The sequence below is a fragment of the Schistocerca cancellata genome, chromosome 2 (genome assembly GCF_023864275.1).
Source record: "Schistocerca cancellata isolate TAMUIC-IGC-003103 chromosome 2, iqSchCanc2.1, whole genome shotgun sequence".
In the NCBI taxonomy this organism is placed as follows: Eukaryota; Metazoa; Arthropoda; class Insecta; order Orthoptera; family Acrididae; genus Schistocerca; species Schistocerca cancellata.
The window spans coordinates 400,127,465-400,145,572 of NC_064627.1; the positions used below are offsets into that span (position 1 = coordinate 400,127,465).

General features: G+C 43.7%; 1 protein-coding gene across 1 annotated transcript in view; it reads left to right on the forward strand.

Annotated features, from left to right (window-relative positions):
* Window positions 1–7,518: 7,518 nt before the first annotated feature.
* Window positions 7,519–18,108, forward strand: part of LOC126161833 (circadian clock-controlled protein daywake-like) — a 43,413-nt gene continuing 32,823 nt past the window's right edge. Inside the window, exon 1 of the mRNA XM_049917939.1 lies at window positions 7,519–7,643. Coding sequence (XP_049773896.1) covers window positions 7,550–7,643 — 94 coding nt within the window. The 5' untranslated portion in view covers window positions 7,519–7,549. The remainder of the gene's footprint in view (window positions 7,644–18,108) is intronic.

Sequence of the window (18,108 nt, forward strand, 5' to 3'; positions counted from 1 at the left end):
TACTTCTTGGTAATGCTGTCATTTCAGATTCAAGTAACGTATACGAAGTTTAATCTAATTAGTTTTATCAATAATAATGCACAGAATATAAGAACAAAATAGAAAACTAACAACGCCTTGCAACTACCTCAGAGTTAACCACATATAGCAATCACATATGCTGCCTTTGGGAGAAGTAGACTGCTAGTATCTGTAGCAGACAGCTGGATCGAATCAAATTAATAAAATTTTAGTAGGAGAAAGTACACTAAATTAGTCTTCCTACCCTATTGCTAATAAAACGAGGAAAAATAACTACGATCTTACTTCAGGCAATAGCGCAAACCTACGCGGTGGCCAGTCGTGGTTTCGCCAGATTCATTGACGTCTCTGGTAGTACAACCAACGACGTAAGTGTTTTCACGGTGAGAATGCTTGAACGATTAAGAAATTACTTCTTTCACGTAACAGAATTGAACTTAATATTACATAAATCTGACTTCATTGGGGTAACAGTTCTGTTCATGATTTACAGAAAATAACTGTATTGGTTCTCTTGTCTGCTGGCGCTGGTTGATGACAACGTCGTGATTGACTTTTTCCTTCACTGAAGGCGGGTAAACTATAGTACATCTCGGCCAGCCGCTCTCTGCCATTGGCATTGGTAGCGTGTGGATTAGGAAACAAATCTAACATTGAAATTTAATCTAATTTATTTTATGAATAATAATGCACAGAATATAAGAACAAAATCGAGAACTAACTACACCATGCAACTACCACGGAGTTAACCACCTACAGCGGTCACATATGCCACCTAACGAGAAGTTATTATTGAAGAAATTAGTAAAGAAATTATTAGAGAAAAAAGTGTCTTTTGAACCTCCACACGTAGCAGCTAATCAAAGCGCGCGTTGTGTACAAAACCTTGTCTTACTACAATTAGGATTTGAACACTGAGGCCGTTTCCTTTTCTAAAACTTTACAATATCGACTACCTTCTTAATGAGACAACCATAAACAACAATGGGTTGCAGCCAAAACAAAATAAAATTAATACACCATCCAGTCTTATTAATGTGGTCACTTGTAAAATGCCTCGACAAGCACTTCCGCAGCGCGAGAGGTGCTGGGAGAGAGTCAATCACTATCTAGAACTACCGGCTGGGATGCGGAGCCATTCAGACTCCATTGCCGTGGCCAGCTAACTTTCTGGGTTGAGGATCCATGGTACAAACAGCCACATCGATGTGGTCCCATTTGGCTTAAATTCTGGGAGTTTGGAGGCCAGGAAGTACGGTAAACTCACCGTGGTGGTCTTCGAACCATGTACGAACGCTGAGATTTCTGTGAGACGTTAGATTTTCTTGTTGATTGATGGCGTCGTGCCGAGGAAAAATAAACTGCATGTTGGTGTGGATGTGGTTCCCAGAGACAGAGCATACTTGTGTTTATCCATTACGTCTTTCAGAATGACAATGTAATCCAGGGGATGGCACGAAAAAATTCTCCAGACCATAATGCTGCCTCCTCAGCGCTGGACCCTTCCGACAGTTGTTGCAGGGCTGTATGCGCCAACGACCATCTGTCCGATAGAGCGTAACACGAGACTCATCTCGAAAGGCCACTTGTCGACACCCAGTGACGTCCAGTTGCGGTAATGCCGTCCAAATTCCAGCTTTCGTCGCCGATGAACAGCAGTCACCATGGGTCCATGAACCAGGCGCCGGCTGCGGGGGACCATACGTAGCAACGTTCGTAGAACTGTCGTTGAATATACACTATGGTAGTCCTTGGTTTATCTGGCCGGTCAGTTACCCAACAGTTGCAAGTCTATACGACCGTACACATCACCGCGGCTGTTATTCACCTCTGTCATCTATGGCCCGTGGTGCCACACAATTGTTTCGGCGCCGGGTTTGGATAGCACCATTTTGTCAAGGACTGTGAGCAGTGGAGCAGCTCAGCGTGGCATGGACTCAACAAGTCGTAGAATGCCCCCACAGTGATACTGAGCCAGGCTCCCTCTACAGCCGTCCATAATTACGAAAGTGTGCCGGTACAAGGATTTAGTGTGCAAACTGACCTCTCGATTATCTCCCACAAATGCCGGCCGGAGTGGCCGAGTGGTTCTAGGCGCTACAGTCTGGAACCGCGCGACCGCTACGGTCGCAGGTTCGAATCCTGCTTCGGGTATGGATGTGTCTAAGTTCTAGGGGACTGATGACCTCAGAAGTTAAGTCCCATAGTGCTCAGAGCCATTTGAACCATCTCCCACAGATGTTCGGTATGATTCATGTCGGCCGATCTTAGTGGTCAAATCATTCGCTCGAATTGTCCAGAATGTTTTTCAAACGAATCGCGAATACATGTGGCCTGGTGAATTGGCGCATTGTCGTCCATAAGTAATTCCATAGTGGTTGGGGGATGGTTGCATGTGGTCTCCAAGTAGCCATACATAATCATCTCCAGTCAATGATCTGTTCAGTAGGACCACATGACCCAGTCCACCGCACGTAAACACAGCCTACACCAGTACGGAACCACCAACAGATTGCACAGTGTCTTGTTGAAAACTTGGGTCCATGGCTTCGTGGGGTACGAGCCACACTCGAATCCTGTCATCAGCTCTTACTAACTGAAATAAGGACTCATCTGACCATGCCATGGTTTTCCAGTCGTCTAGGGTCCAACCGATATGATCGCGAGCCCAGGACAGTCGCTGCAGGCGATGTCGTGCTATTAGCAAAGGCGTCTGCTGTCATAGCCCACCCTGATGGTTATGTTCTTCGTACGTCCCACATTGATTACTGCGGTTATTCTACGCAGTGTTGCTTGTCTTTTAACACTGAGAACTCTACGCAAACGCCGGTGCTCTCGTTCGTTAAGTAAAAGCAGCCGGCCACTGCATTGTCCGTGGTGAGAGGTAATGCATGAATTTGGTATTCGGCACACACTTGACACTGTCGATTTTGGAATATTTAATTCCCCTACGGTTTCCAAAGTGGAATGTCCTACGCGGCTAGCTCCCATTTTGGCATTCAGTGTCTGCTAATTCCCCTCATGTGGCTGTCATCATGTTAGAAACCTTTTCACATGAATCGCCTGAGTACAAATGCCAGCTCTGCCAATGTTTTGCCCTTTTATAATTTGTGTGAGCGATACTACCGTCATCTGTATACGTGCATCCTATGAATTTTGTCTCTCAGTGCCCTTTAACCGCAAGGACACGCGAACGGTTTACAAAATTAATAATTTTGTACGTAGTTACACCCTTGCTAATGGTCATACCTTTTTGCATATCAGATAAATCGCTCAGATTATGCACTGCGACAACCGACCGAACAGTCAGCCCGTCCCTCCAACACGCTTTATATACCACCCTCGGCTAGAGGTTCCACCTACCGTCTGTGAGTGGCTATTGCAAGATGACGTAGAACTTAGCGTCTACGTCTATCGCTTGTTTCCCTCTCGCTGTGTGTCCATCTCCTCCTGCCCCTTCTCTCACACGTCATAACCCTGACCCTATAGAAGGCTGGTGATTCTTACCCCCACAGTATAAGTTTACAGGTTGTAAGTAACAGATTTCGTTGAATCGTTCCAGGAGTTTAGGATAAGCTTTTTAGCCGTCGCTTCACCGTATACACACATGTCAAATGTATTTCACATACATTCAACATATTTCACACGTATTTGTACACATATTTCACTTGTGCCACTAGCGAATTTGCCGGCCGCGGTGATCTAGCGGTTCTGGCGCTGCAGTCCGGAACCGCGGGACTGCTACGGTCGCAGGTTCGAATCCTGCCTCGGGCATGGGTGTGTGTGATGTCCTTAGGTTAGTTAGGTTTAAGTGGTTCTAAGTTCTAGGGGACTTATGACCTAAGATGTTGAGTCCCATAGTGCTCAGAGCCATTTGAACCATTTGAACCACTAGCGAATTTCGCCCTGAAATTTCGTCTTTACGTAGCTCAATGATTATGGCATCTAATCGCATTAACAATGTGTCATACATGGTTGTCATTTAACAGATACGTTCAATGGTATTTGTGAGCACTGTCTGCTAATCTTTTTGCGAACGGGACCAGTACTAAATAAGTAATAAATTAAAACGTCTTGCATGCTGCTGCAATTTCTCACGCGCCTCATTGTTTACGACGTCATATCTCCTGAATTATGTGTCGCCAATGATAAAATTTTTCTGGTACATTCAGTGATGTATGTGAATATAGTCTTCAAAATGTGTCGCGAATACAGTTAGTGGTAAAGAAGTAATAAACTAATACATGTTTCAGGGGGCATTATTACTGCATCAACAGCAAAGATGTAGTAATCGATTAACTTTTTTCCTCTCATAATTTTGTAGGTGTCGTCAAGGAGAAAAAGTTTTGTAAACGTTCGAAATGACCTGTAATGTTTCTTGCAAAACACTAAGTGCTCCCATTCTCATATCTTTGGATGGCTAAAGTATGGGTATTCGCGCGTCGTGGGATACTCTGCTTTTTCTCGTCGAACCTCACACCTTTGACAGGTAAGTCGTTTCCACAGTGATGATTTCCAGACAGTAAGTGATATGTGCACCAAGTTTGCGTGTAATCGGTCCAGTGGTTTAAGAGATGTGGAATATACATGCTTACATATATACTCAAATCAATATTTATCATATATATGTGCTGAGAATGGTTTACAGGTAGCGTCTTTGATTGGTAATCAGGATGTCCTCAGTCCCATGTCTGATCCCCACCGCTTCTTAAGTTTTGAATAAAAATCGTTATCAATGGCGGCCGAAAAATTCAGCATAGGGTGTCACCCTCATTCTGCCAGCGGCCTTGTCAAAGAGAGTCGAGGAGCCGACACAGATTCAGGGCACCCACTTGCTCTCGGTGCGGGAAACTTCCACTAAAAGACGGAATAATCAGCAATGATCAATTGCATGAGGATGCAGAAGAAAATGGAAACCACGCCATGAAATGTACATAAATGTATCCACAACAATGTGGCATGTAGTTGAAAAAGATTCATGATGATCTCTCCACCGGGAAAATATTCCGGACTAGTCCCCTATTTGGATCTTTGGGCAGATACTGCCAAGGGGGAGGTGACCATGAAAAGAAGATTGATTAACCATCAAAACGGTAAAGCTCTAAAGGTCGGAGAGTGGAATGACAGAAGTTTGAAGGTAGTACGTAAACTAGAAAACCTAAAAATGGAAATGCATATACAGTGGGTGCCAGTGAAGTGAAATGGCAATAAGACAAAGATTTCTGTTCAGACGAGTTTAGAACATCAAGAGAAGCAGAAACTGGTGCAAAGGGAGTAGAATTATTTACAAATAGGATGGTAGGACAGAGAATGTGTTGCTGTGAACAATTCAGTGATATGGTTCTTCTCATCAGTGTTGCCAGCAAGCTAACGCCTAGAAGTGTATAAAAGAAATTTTTAATCACCCTGTATACTCCGGAACTCACTGTGCAGTGCATGGCAGAGAGTACGTCCCAACGGAGTAGTTATTATGGCTTTCTCCCATTCCATTCACGTATGGGGCGCGGGAACAATGATTGCTTGAACGCCTCCGTGCGTACTGCAATTACTCTAACCTTGTCTTCGAGATCCCTATGGGAGCAATGCGTAGGGGTTGTAATGTATGACTAGATTCATCACTTAAACTGGTTCTACAAACTTTCTAAGTAGGTTTTCATGAGATAATTTGAGTCTATCTTCAAGCGGCTGCAAGTTCAGTTCTTTCAGCGTCTCGGTGACACTCTCTAGTGCGTCAAACAAACGTGCGACTTTTCCTGCTGCTCTTCTTCGTATCTGTCCAATATTCTCTGTTATTTAGTATGAGTCCCACACATTTCGGTAATATTCTAGAATGAGTCACAGGAGCGTTTCGTATGCAGTGTCCTTTGTAGACTGATCGATTTTCCCAGTTTTGTACCCATAAGCGAAATCTACTACTTGCTTTACCCACCACTGAACCAGGGTGAAGCCTACGTGAGCATTCCATTTCGTATATCGACAAAGTGTTACACCTAGGTATTTGTTGAGTCGACCGTTCCCTTCTATGACAGGGATATTACACTCGCAGCATACTGCGTTATTTTCGTTTCGCGGAGTGCATAATTTTACATTTCTTAACATCTAAAGTTCCCAATCTCTGTATCACTTTTGTCTTATCAAGATCTGACTGATTATATGTGGAGTTTCTTTCTGATAGTATTTCATTACAGATAATTGCATTATCTCGGAAAGTATGAGGTTACTATTAATATTGCAAGGGTACCAACACACTTCCTGGGACACACCCAAAGTTATTTACCTGTACGTTTTTCGACTATCCTTCCAAGATAAAATGCTGTGTCTTTCCCACCAAAAAATTGTAACTCTAGTCACAAATTTCGCGTGACACTCTTTACGGTCACTGAGCGAGATGGCGCAGTTGTAGCACACTGGACTTGCATTCGGGAGGACGACGGTTCAATGCCGCGTCCGGCCATCCTGATTTAGGTTTTCCGTGATTTCCCTAAATCGCTCGAGGCAAATTCCGGGATGGTTCCTTTGAAAGGGCACGGCCGACTTCCCTCCCCATCCTTCCCTAATCCGATGAGACCGATGACCTCGCTGTTCGGTCTCTTCCCCCAAAACAACCCAACCAAATCTGTACAGTCGTACTTTTCACGATAAGTGGAATACAGAGGCAAATGCTTCTCTGCAATCGAGAAATATTGCATCCATCCCATTGACCTGATCAATGGCTTTCAGTATCTCACGTGAGGAAGTGCGAGTTGGCTTTAACACGATGAATTTCTTCCGAATCCATGGTGATAGGCATGAGGGGGTCATTCTGTCCGAAATACGTCATTATTGAGCTCAGAATATGTTCCAAGATTCTATTAAAATAGGAAGATTACAGCGTGTTATACAATAGTGAGAAGACGATAGGACTACATTCACCTCTTATTGTCCTTACGTTTCATGGAACAACCTTCCGTTGAATTTTTCTCAAACGTACACTGTGCTTGGCAATGCCTTTCTTTGCTAAAGCTCGTTTTCATTGGCTGGCTGCAAGTGCTTAACACGTTTAGTAGTTCATACCAAGTGCAAATTAATGCCTGATGTTAGTAACTAAAGCGACTTATAATTAGCGGCGCAGGGAAATAATTTCAATTGTCAGGTACTAAAATAACAGTTGTAGTGGGCTCGTTACTTCATTTCCTGCCGGCCTCAAGGCGAAGGTTGCAGCTAGACATTCTTCAATATAGCACCAGGGAGTTAAACCTGAAGCCTGCGGTAGACGGCGGCCCGTGTCTTCCGACAGTACGTGCAGTCACAGCGGATTCGCGACTTGACATTGAGGCTGCCCTTGTTGACCATGAAAAGCAGCCATCAGGTACCAAATTTGATTCGCGTGGCCGCTGAATAGGCGGCGGCAGCTTCCCTCTCTTCTGCTAGCCCGGTGGTGTTGGCAGCCTTGCATCCCCCACCAGCGCCGCCCGCGGGAAGGCGCGCACTTAAAAAGGGGCGCGCAGACGGACGCGGCACACCGGAACGGCACGGAGGACGCGGCGCCATGGCCTACGTCACAGCCACGGCCACCGCCACCCGCATCTGCGCCGTGCTGGCCGCTGCCGTCGCCTGCGCCGCCGCCGCCGCTCTCCCCCTGCGTGAGTACCGTCGCCAACCCCAGCAAAGCGTACGCGGTCGTAGGTATGCGGCACGGCTCGAGAGGCACTGTACTTGAAACTTACTGCTAGATTCAAACGGCGTGCCGGACCGATACTCCAACTTTTTCATTTCGTGGACAAATACAAAGCTGTGAGGGCAGGCAATAAATCGTATGTGGACAGCTCAATCGGAAGAGCATCAGCGTGCTAACGGTAAAGGTTCCGGTTTCGCGTCCCTGGGCCGAAACGTTGTGTTATCCACCAGGAATTTTCAATTCAACGAATTCTTCACTGCGTGTTAAAATTCATCCTTACTGTAACTAAGCGGTTTCTCCGAAAAATTATTTATTCCAGGAAAGCTAGTCCCTTAAAGCATGCAGGAGAACTTCTGTGCAGTTTCGCAAGTAAAAGAGAAGTACTGGTAGATCTAAAACTGCACGTTCCAAGATAGCTTACTAGACCACCAGTGAACACAGATTCCTTAAAGATTTGAGCTCTCATATATAAAACAGTTTCAGAAGTCTGACTGCCTTACAAACGAATTAAACATGAAAAAAATTTAAGAAAAGGTTTTGAAATTTTTTTAAAGTCTGTTGAATGTCAGACACTCAGATCGGTAGCAAACGTTGTATGTTGATAGAGTATCAACCAAAACACCGATTTAGTTCGTGTTCTGTGCTATCGTCCGGTATAAGCTGCGTATACGGTAATTAAAAGTAACACCAGATCTATGGAGCACATGAAACGCGTATCAGTGAGTGATATCTTGGCAGATCTCGTGTGGGTGCGTTGATAGAGCGTGTGGTCGTTGTACCATGGGTCCCGCGTTCAAACACACCGATGACAGCTTGTTTAACTGTTTACGGGTGAAATGGTTCAATGGTAGAACATTTTCTTGACATGTAAATGGACTTTTCGGAGTTCGTAACAATGTTCTTTAGGCAGTCCGCTTTCGTTCGTTAGTTGAAAGAAGAAAACTTACAGGGAACATTTGTACAGAGCGGTATGGTGTTCCGTTGGAGACTACATTTGTATAGTTAGGTTTGGTGCTCTGTTGGACATGTGGCACAGAACAGACACCACTCGTGATGAAGCAGCGAGTGCATTTCAAGTTTCACAGAATAAACATAAACAATCGGAACAGTAGAATAAACAAACAATTGCATCATACGTGCTGAAGTATTAGTAGTCCCAGATAACACCTTCACGCATTATACAGTAAAAAACAAATTGTCATGACTGGGGTATGAACCCAGGATCCTCGGTACGACAGTTTAACCTTCTACCAACTTCCCCAGAGAACCTATACGTATTGTTTACTAACAGCTATGCTTTTCCTGAGCTTAATTAACGCCCCTTCTGCAGAACGACAGCACATAGTACGAATTAAAGCGGAGTCTTGGTTTACACTCTGTCAACATACAACCTTTGAGTGTCTACCATTTGGAGATTTGGGTGTAAGTGCTCGTATTCTCAAATACTGAGTGAATATAGGTCGGCTGATTTGCGCCTCGTGAGCTACGTTGCTTCGAGTCATATAAACAGTTTCTAACTGTAATTCTTGTTCTCCTGAGTCAGCCTTTATGCATAAGATTGCGAAAGCATTTTACATTTTTAAATTTGGTCCATAATAATATGAAATATTGAAAATAAAACTTTTGTTGGTTCAGGAAGCCAGCAGGTAAGCAATCTTCATGGGGCTCTGCACCATGAACCATGAACCATGAAGTGGGTTAACTTTTCAGTGATATAGATTTTCCCGCAAAATGCAGACGTCCCGGGTTCGATTTCCGTTCCAACACACATTCTTAATCTGCCAAGAATTTTCAAAACAGCGCACTCTTTGCTGCTGAGTTAAAATGCAGTTTGTGGATCCTATATCTGTTTATCCGTCCACAGTAGTGAACTGATATCAGATTCTGCCATGTTGCATTCACGTTGGCTTCATTCATATTCTAGGCTCATGCAATCTGTAAACAGAAAGAACATTCGGCTACCTCAAAAAGTTTATGTAATATGGTTTACCATTAGTTAAAATATCGGATAATTGAACAAGCACGTTCCAAGTAAACACAGGTCCACCAACATACCATTTCTAAGATAACCGCAGATGTGTTGTTATAAGCCGCCGCAGACTTCAGTATGAGATATTGTCTCAGTTAATATAAATCTATTTGAAATATGAGCTTTTCGAGTAAGCCTGCATCTAATTGGTCTCATCATCAAACTGGACTTATTGTACTACACACTGTGTACACTAACAGCCTTTTCACAATAATTGTGACAGTTCCCCTATCCTTGGGGTTCTTGTGCCAAAGAAGGCCGCCGCGTCATACTGAGCTATACGGGGACGAGTATGCTCCTGGATACGTTCATCACATGCACAGAGCATACCGCGCTATATGCTCTGAAACACCCACTTTCATTTCCGGAGTCGGAGACCTCTGGAGAAGTCGCTTGAAGAAGGACGTTCGTCCATTGCCTACCACGCGCGATTTCAGAACATCCGTTACATCGCTTCACCAACACTGCAGTGTTCGCTTATAATTACGTCTGGTACTTACATAGAAACAGCTGGCGATTAAATTTAGTACCCACTACGCTATGCGACCCTAAACATATTCATTTATGTACCTTTCTAGCTGCTAAAATAAAAGTCACAGTTTGCATTTCTGCCTCTGCGACAAGGAAAAGCCGACTCTTGTTTGCTGTAGCCACGTACTATTTGTTACACATATCCATCAGCATTTTACAACGGATGGCTACCATATCTTGACAGCGTCTAAGTTGCACTGAGATTCAAAACAAAATTCTCACCGTATGTGGACCAAATGCAGTGTCGGATACAGGCGTTTTGAAATGGTACCAACAAATTGACGAAGGATACACAGAAGTAGTTGGTGCTGCTCTGGTCTCTGTCATAGGTTTCATTCTGCCACGAACGGTTGTGAAACAGCGAGGCCAACACAGATTTCATTCTGTCACACAGAACAAAAATAAGTCTGAACTAATCGATTATTTTTCAGACTATCTGCTTTGTTTCCACAATTATAATGAAATAACCAGTAAAATCACTCAGAACTTCGTCAACACGGTATTCTAAGATTTGGTATTTCTTCTCCTCTAACCATTAGAAGTGTTAGCTAAGAATCAATTTTAATGCTCCATTTTGTCAGGTTTAATTTCTTTACCAATCGATAAATGTTTCGTCGTACGTGCTTATTTGTTTACACTAGACGTCAAATTAATACAATAGCAGTACGAGAAGTGGCAGAAACAAATTTTGTTCTCATATAGTTCATGAACAATATAAACTACAAAACAAATATAAATATTCTATAGGGCAACAGCCAAAATTGAGTTCTCTCCTTCTTCTACTCTATGAAATTCAAAATGCAAAACGCAACCCGTAAGTAACAAATTAGCATGTTGTTCGTCTGACAACTTGGCACACTGTTGCAGAATGATGAACCAGCGACGTATCACATCCTGCTAACGCTGATACAGCAGTCGCCGAAACATTTGTTTTCTTTTGGTAACTGGTGTGATATATTTCCCATATGTCTCAATATTTTGCTTAACCTTGTGACCAGTGGATACCTCCTACAATCCTCTGTAGCGTGACATCGATATTACAGTCTCGATGTGTCCCAGAAACTTCCCACATCACGTCTTCTCCAGATGTAAAGTTAATTATTTCTGGGTGTCTTAACATTAATACTAATAACATATCGTTGTAATGTAATTCCATAGATCGCTTCCTTAGCATACGGAGGTACCACTTTATTAAAGACGGTCTAGCACAAACTCAGAGTGCCTACAGGAAAAACAATTCTAAGACTGATTCAATAATTGTAACCCTTTTCCCATACCAATAGCTTTCTGCCAAAGCTTAAAGACGCGGTAGCTAGTTGTTAACAGATCTGCTGTGTACTTACGTTGAAGAATAGTCTAACAGATAAGATGTTCTCACTAGGAGGTTCGAAATTGTAGTCATAGATTTTCGTAGGCCTTGTACACCATGTAAGCAGAATTATCTGATGATATTAAATCAGTGGTATTACTTCAATTAATTTCTCGTCGTTTCACGAATTTGTTAAAATCAGCAGTGCGTATGTTACAGTCGTCGTCCCACGCTCAACCATAGAGCAGTTAGAGTAGCGCATTGTCGGAAACGAGTATAAGTTCCGCGTGTCGTACAGACAGAGTTCTACTGCGGTACGGGTAGCAGGTGTATCACAGTGTGCGGGAGAAGTGGCGTGGCAACTAGAAACGAACTCCAAAGCAGAAGTACACAGAACATTACGATTCTTGGTGCAAAAATTTCGAAACTCAGATTCAGAACGAAATTCTGACGGTACGTGGACCAAATGCACCGTGGCGTACTGCCGTTGCGAAAGGGTACCAACAGTTTGTCCAAGAATGCACAGGCGTAGTTGGTGCTCATCGGAGACGAAGGCCATCGACATCGACCACACAGTGACAGTATCCAGGCAGTCGTGGTACTGGTTCTGAGTAGTCGCAGATTTGTCAGTGATCTGGATATTCACACAGCAGTTCTCGAATGGTTCCGTGGCCAAGGAAATGATTTCACTTGTAGAGAAACTGTGGAATTTTCCAATCATTGTTTACAGAGACTTGGTATCTATGTTGAAAAATCATATTATACATATGTGTCGTTTTAAGTATAGTGCAGCATTCAATAAAATTTACATAGCTTCTCACCACAATGTGTAATTAACCGCCGGAAGGGGTGGCCGAGCGGTTCTAGGCACTACAGTCTGGAACCGCGCGACCGGTACGGTCGCAGGTTCGAATCCTGCCTCGGGCATGGATGTGTGTGATGTCCTTAGGTTAGTTAGGTTTAAGTAGTTCTAAGTTTTAGGGGACTGATAACCTTAGAATTAAGTCCCATAGTGCTCAGAGCCATTTTTTGTAATTAACTTTTTGATGTCCCCTCGTAAATACGAGGGCTTTTTGAAAAGTAGTGACTACGAATTTTTTATTCTGTTCTCAATACGGGACTATTACACGTCATACACCTTAATCGCCGGCCGGAGTGGCCGTGCGGTTCTAGGCGCTACAGTCTGGAGCCGAGCGACCGCTACGGTCGCAGGTTCGAATCCTGCCTCGGGCATGGATGTGTGTGATGTCCTTAGGTTAGTTAGGTTTAATTAGTTCTAAGTTCTAGGCGACTGATGACCTCAGAAGTTAAGTCGCATAGTGCTCAGAGCCACACCTTAATCGCTCGACTTTCCCGACTCACTGACGTAGGTTGCAACCCACAACCACTAGAGGGCTCCGAATTGCAGCGTGTAACATGGCGGTATTAATGTAACTATGACTGTGCGTAAGAAACATCGTGCTGTAATCGAGTTTCTAACCGCAGAAGAATTCGTGCACACATTGAGCATCCTCTCCTTCAGCACGATAGTGCCAGACCATTCACGATCCATGCGATATCACCAACAATATCATGCCTTGGATTCACTGTGGTCGATCACCCTCCATGCATTCCCGATTCGGTCCCACAAAATTTCATGCGTTCCCAAAACTTAAAGAACACCTTCAAGAACTGCACTTTGATAACCGTGCAGTGGTGCAAGCAGAAGTGAGGTTGTGCGTCCGCCAAAGAAGTCAAACGCTCTACAATCACGGTATCTAAGGACTAGCCTCCCACTGGGAGAAATGTTGAGAAATAAACACGTAGACATGAAAAATAAAGATGTAAAATATTAGTGAGATTAGTTTTATTTAAAAAAGCGTTAAGAGTTTTCACATAAAAAATTCGGACGCGGTACTTTTAAAAACGCGCACGTAATAACATTGACACATCATTGTAATCATACTAGCGTGACATCGCAATTTTGACACGTGTGTAGTAGCCTCATTAGCAAAAAATGGTTCAAATGGCTCTGAGCACTATGGGACTCAACATCTATGGTCATCAGTCCCCTAGAACTTAGAACTACTTAAACCTAACTAACCTAAGGACAGCACACAACACCCAGCCATCACGAGGCAGAGAAAATCCCTGACCCCGCCGGGAATCGAACCCGGGAACCCGGGCGTGGGAAGCGAGAACGCTACCGCACGACCACGAGATGCGGGCAGCCTCATTAGCCCCAGCCGCAGTACACAAGGGTGATCATTATTTGAAAAAGCTACTTTTTCGAATTTGGTGAAGATTTTCCCTACATGAAACGTTATAGCTCAGGTAGCGCAAATAAACGAAACCTCATAGATGAAACATCATGTGTTACTTAGCGATCTCTTGGGAACCAAAGGAAAACTGTTTCTTTACGTGTCTCTGTTCTCATACGTGTCGATTAAATACGTGAAGGAACGCACATTTTCGTGCAGGGTCTGTTGTTAATTGGTAAAAAGTGAGTGTTCACTATTGCCGCATTCGTCCTCTTTGAGAGTTGACAACACAAGTTCATCCTCTTACGATTCAGTTTTAAGAGTCACACATAACTGTACGTTTTGAAGCCGTACATGTACAGATTTAACTGTAGCTAACCTACATTTAGTTTAACTTTAAATACGCCCATTCGTGATAAAGTGTAATCAATCACGAATTTTATTAACAGGGAATGAAAGAACGGATTTACTGCTAACAATCACCATTTATATTGTAACTTGCTTTGCTCACAGAAGATTCAGTCGTCATACATAAACTGAATTAAGGAAATAGCAAGGTTGCTGTCGCCAGTCACTATTTATTTCCACAACGCGTTTCGAAGATTTAAACCTTCGTCATCATGAGGATTTATGTAGATTTATGTTGCATGTATGTAATTTCGTCACAGACACGTTTCCCTGTCATGTTACATCAGATACCTCATCACACATCCGCCGGCCGCGGTGGTCTAGCGGTTCTGGCGCTGCAGTCCGGAACCGCGGGATTGCTACGGTCGCAGGTTCGAATCCTGCCTCGGGCATGGGTGTGTGTGATGTCCTTAGGTTAGTTAGGTTTAAGTAGTTCTAAGTTCTAGGGGACTTATGACCTAAGATGTTGAGTCCCATAGTGCTCAGAGCCATTTGAACTCATCACACATCGTAAATGCAAATCTCTCGGTGCGGGTGATGCAACACGACGGGGAATGGACTCCAAGAGTTAATGGAGGGAGGGCCGAAGGTTACTTCTAAGTACTTACAGAAATCCTCAAGATGACGAAAGTTTGACTTCAAAACACGTAGCGGAAATAAATAGCGACTAGCAACAGCAACCTTGTTATTTCATTACATTCAATCTATTTATTACGACTGAATCTTCTGTGAGGAACGCAAGCTGTAATTGGTAAAATAATGAAGCCGTGTTGATGATAAAGTCTCGAGTACAATGCTTTAAAAGTTCTTCCTAGTGTTCGCCCAAATGACGGATGTGTAACATACCCGTCATTCCTGGTAGAAGGCATTTCCTTAACGTCGAACCTGTGTCACAGTTACATTTGAAATATTTATTCTAGCGAACTCATACCTATGCCAGGAACCTCTTTCTGGGAGCTCCTTTTGTCGTCCTTCCGTAACTTGGTGTCTTCTGCAGTAAGGTACAGCACTGTAATCTGCTGTCCTTCAGCACCCTAGACCAGGGGTCTCCAAACTACGGCCCGCGGGCCGTAACCGGCCCGCTAGGGCCGGCAAACTGGCCCGCGTTAGCTGGCCGGACATCCCTGGTATCCGGCCCGCCAAATATTTCAGGTGGTGCCTATACTGCCAACAACTGAGTTTCGAGGCCTATCGTGACCAATACACCGCGACCTTGTCGGAGCTCTATCTTTACAAAGCGGAAGGTCATGGTTAAACTTGTGGCTATCCACAATAAAGAGACAGACCATTCTCCGTGTGATAGTGAAAAAAAAAAACGGTTAACAGACTAGTTTGGTGAAAATATTATAAGTAAAAAAAATCTTTGCCTTTTATTCTACTCACGGATGTGGTGCAAGTCTTTCAAATGTACGCCACTTCGGCGACTAGCCTTAGTAATCAATCATTATGGAAGATGCTTCTTAAACAAGGTTTCACTTCCTTTACGTATTTCGATTTTCAGATTTTCCTTGTCTCTTCGAATTCAAACTTTGAATTGTCCCACTTCTACTAGTACAAACACTAGAAAACACTAGTACAAACACTAAAAAACTCGTGAGTCACTCGCAACATAGACTCAATTACGCAACAGAACTATCAAATATATGCTCTGGCTCTGCTACTCGCTACAGGACTACATAACTAAACTTATTGTAGCAATAGTGCTGCTAACAATAATTTTGAGATTTCGTTAACTTTGTAGGACGCTTTCGTGAAGAATGTGCAGTGACGTACTTTTTTTTCAGTGAAATTCGCCAGAATAAAATATGCCAGAAATTCGTTCAGATACGTCCACCAATCAAAATTACGTAATTAAATAAAAATCGTAGTTCGTTTCAGTGCTAGATATTCCCATAACCTTAGATTTTTGCGATTTCATCTTTCCTTTAGTCTTACATTACGGTGATCATGCAGTGCTAGGGTTCTTTAATCCCACTAGGTACATCTTGGCCCTTATGATTTCGTGGCGGAATCAATGTGGCCCGCAGACTAAAACGTTTGGAGACCCCTGCTCTAGATTGCTGTTCTTCACGACCATATTTGAGGATGCACAGTTCTTACTACTGGCTGGTAACCTACATTTATGTTTTACAATATTTTCAGTTTTTCTTTTTTTCAGACGTGTGTAGGGAAACATGGATTACTCATTAGTAGTTTAAAAGTGTACTTCATCCATATCATGCTATCACTATTTGCAAAAAATTATTTCATTCCGAATATTACTTACTGTTGTGAATTCGACTGTAGACGACATACGTATCGCTTTTTAATGACCAGCACTCACTTTGCAACACTGGGTACCTTTATGTCAGGTAGCACTTTTATGTCAGATACACGGACCAGTCACATTAAGTCATCACCGCCCCTGTACGACGTCGACGTGCAATAACCACTGGCAGACGGCATGTGGCAGCACTGGCAGGAGAGGCTATGTAAAGCGTGTCGGGATGAAGCAGAAAAGCAATGCATTCGTTGTCGTAATCCGGAAATGGAGCAATTTATTTGAGTCCAAGCGGGTATGATCACTGGCTTTCGGGAGAGGGGTGGGAGCATTTCCGAAACGACTGCATTTGTAAACCATTCGCTGCCCCTGTGGCTAAAGTATACCACGCGTGGCAAAATGGCGCCATCCAAAACCGGTGCCAAGGCAACTGTAATGGACAAGGGGGCTAGATAACAGGGTGAACCACGGCTGCGGCGACGAGTACAGGCGAACAGACCTGCAAGTGTTGACCGACTGACCGCCCAGGTGAACCAATGGGCTAACAACAGTGACTCCTCAACGACCGTTCAGGAACATTGCTGCATATGGGCTTCCACAGCAGACACCTGCTTCATGCGCCCATGCTCGCTGTAGTTTATCGGCGATGAAGGCTGGAATTTGCACTCCAGTAACGCTAATAGACGTCCACTGAGTAGCGATGAATATTATGGTAAAACGTAGGATACGAGACATAAAGTGTATAAATATCAGGACAAGAGCAGTAGTAAACTTGCAAATTAATGGACGTATAACACAAGTCATGTTATTGACATCCCAGACAAGAGCATCTGAGGGCTTAATTTGTATCAGATGCCATACTGACTTAAGACCATCTGTTACCCCATTACTAGAAGATAACGAAATGCGCTACTTTTAAATGTCTTACTTTGCGTGCTCTGGAAATGAGGTAAGAAAAGATCTAGAATGCCTGTTATTTAACTGATGAAATATGTTGCGCGAAAAGAAAACTAAGACGCCAAAAAGGAATTAGACCAAACTAAGAAAGAATTGAAAAATTACTATTGTCTTTGTATTTTTTCCGTACATTAAAATCCGTTCGCCGGCCGGAGTGGCCGTGCGGTTCCAGGCGCTCCAGTCTGGAGCCGCGAGACAGCTACGGTCGCAGGTTCGAATCCTGCCTCGAGCATGGATGTGTGTGATGTCCTTAGGTTAGTTAGGTTTAAGTAGTTCTAAGTTCTAGGGGACTGATGACCTCAGCAGTTAAGTCCCATAGTGCTCAGAGCCATTTGAACCATTTGAACCAAAATCCGTTTAAAGACTGCCACAATTTGAGAGCATAGGACACAAAAGCCTTGCGGCAGTTTTGGAAAATGAGACCTAACCGAGTTTATAATTTGTGACACACAGGTGTTTATCTACATATGGCAACCAGTATGACAGTGGAGGACAACTGTTCAAAAATGGTTCTGAGCACTATGGGACTCAACTGCTGTGGTCATAAGTCCCCTAGAACTTAGAACTACTTAAACCTAACTAACCTAAGGACATCACACACATCCATGCCCGAGGCAGGATTCGAACCTGCGACCGTAGCGGTCGTGCGGTTCCAGTCTGTAGCGCCTTTAACCGTTCGGCCACTCCGGCCGGCTG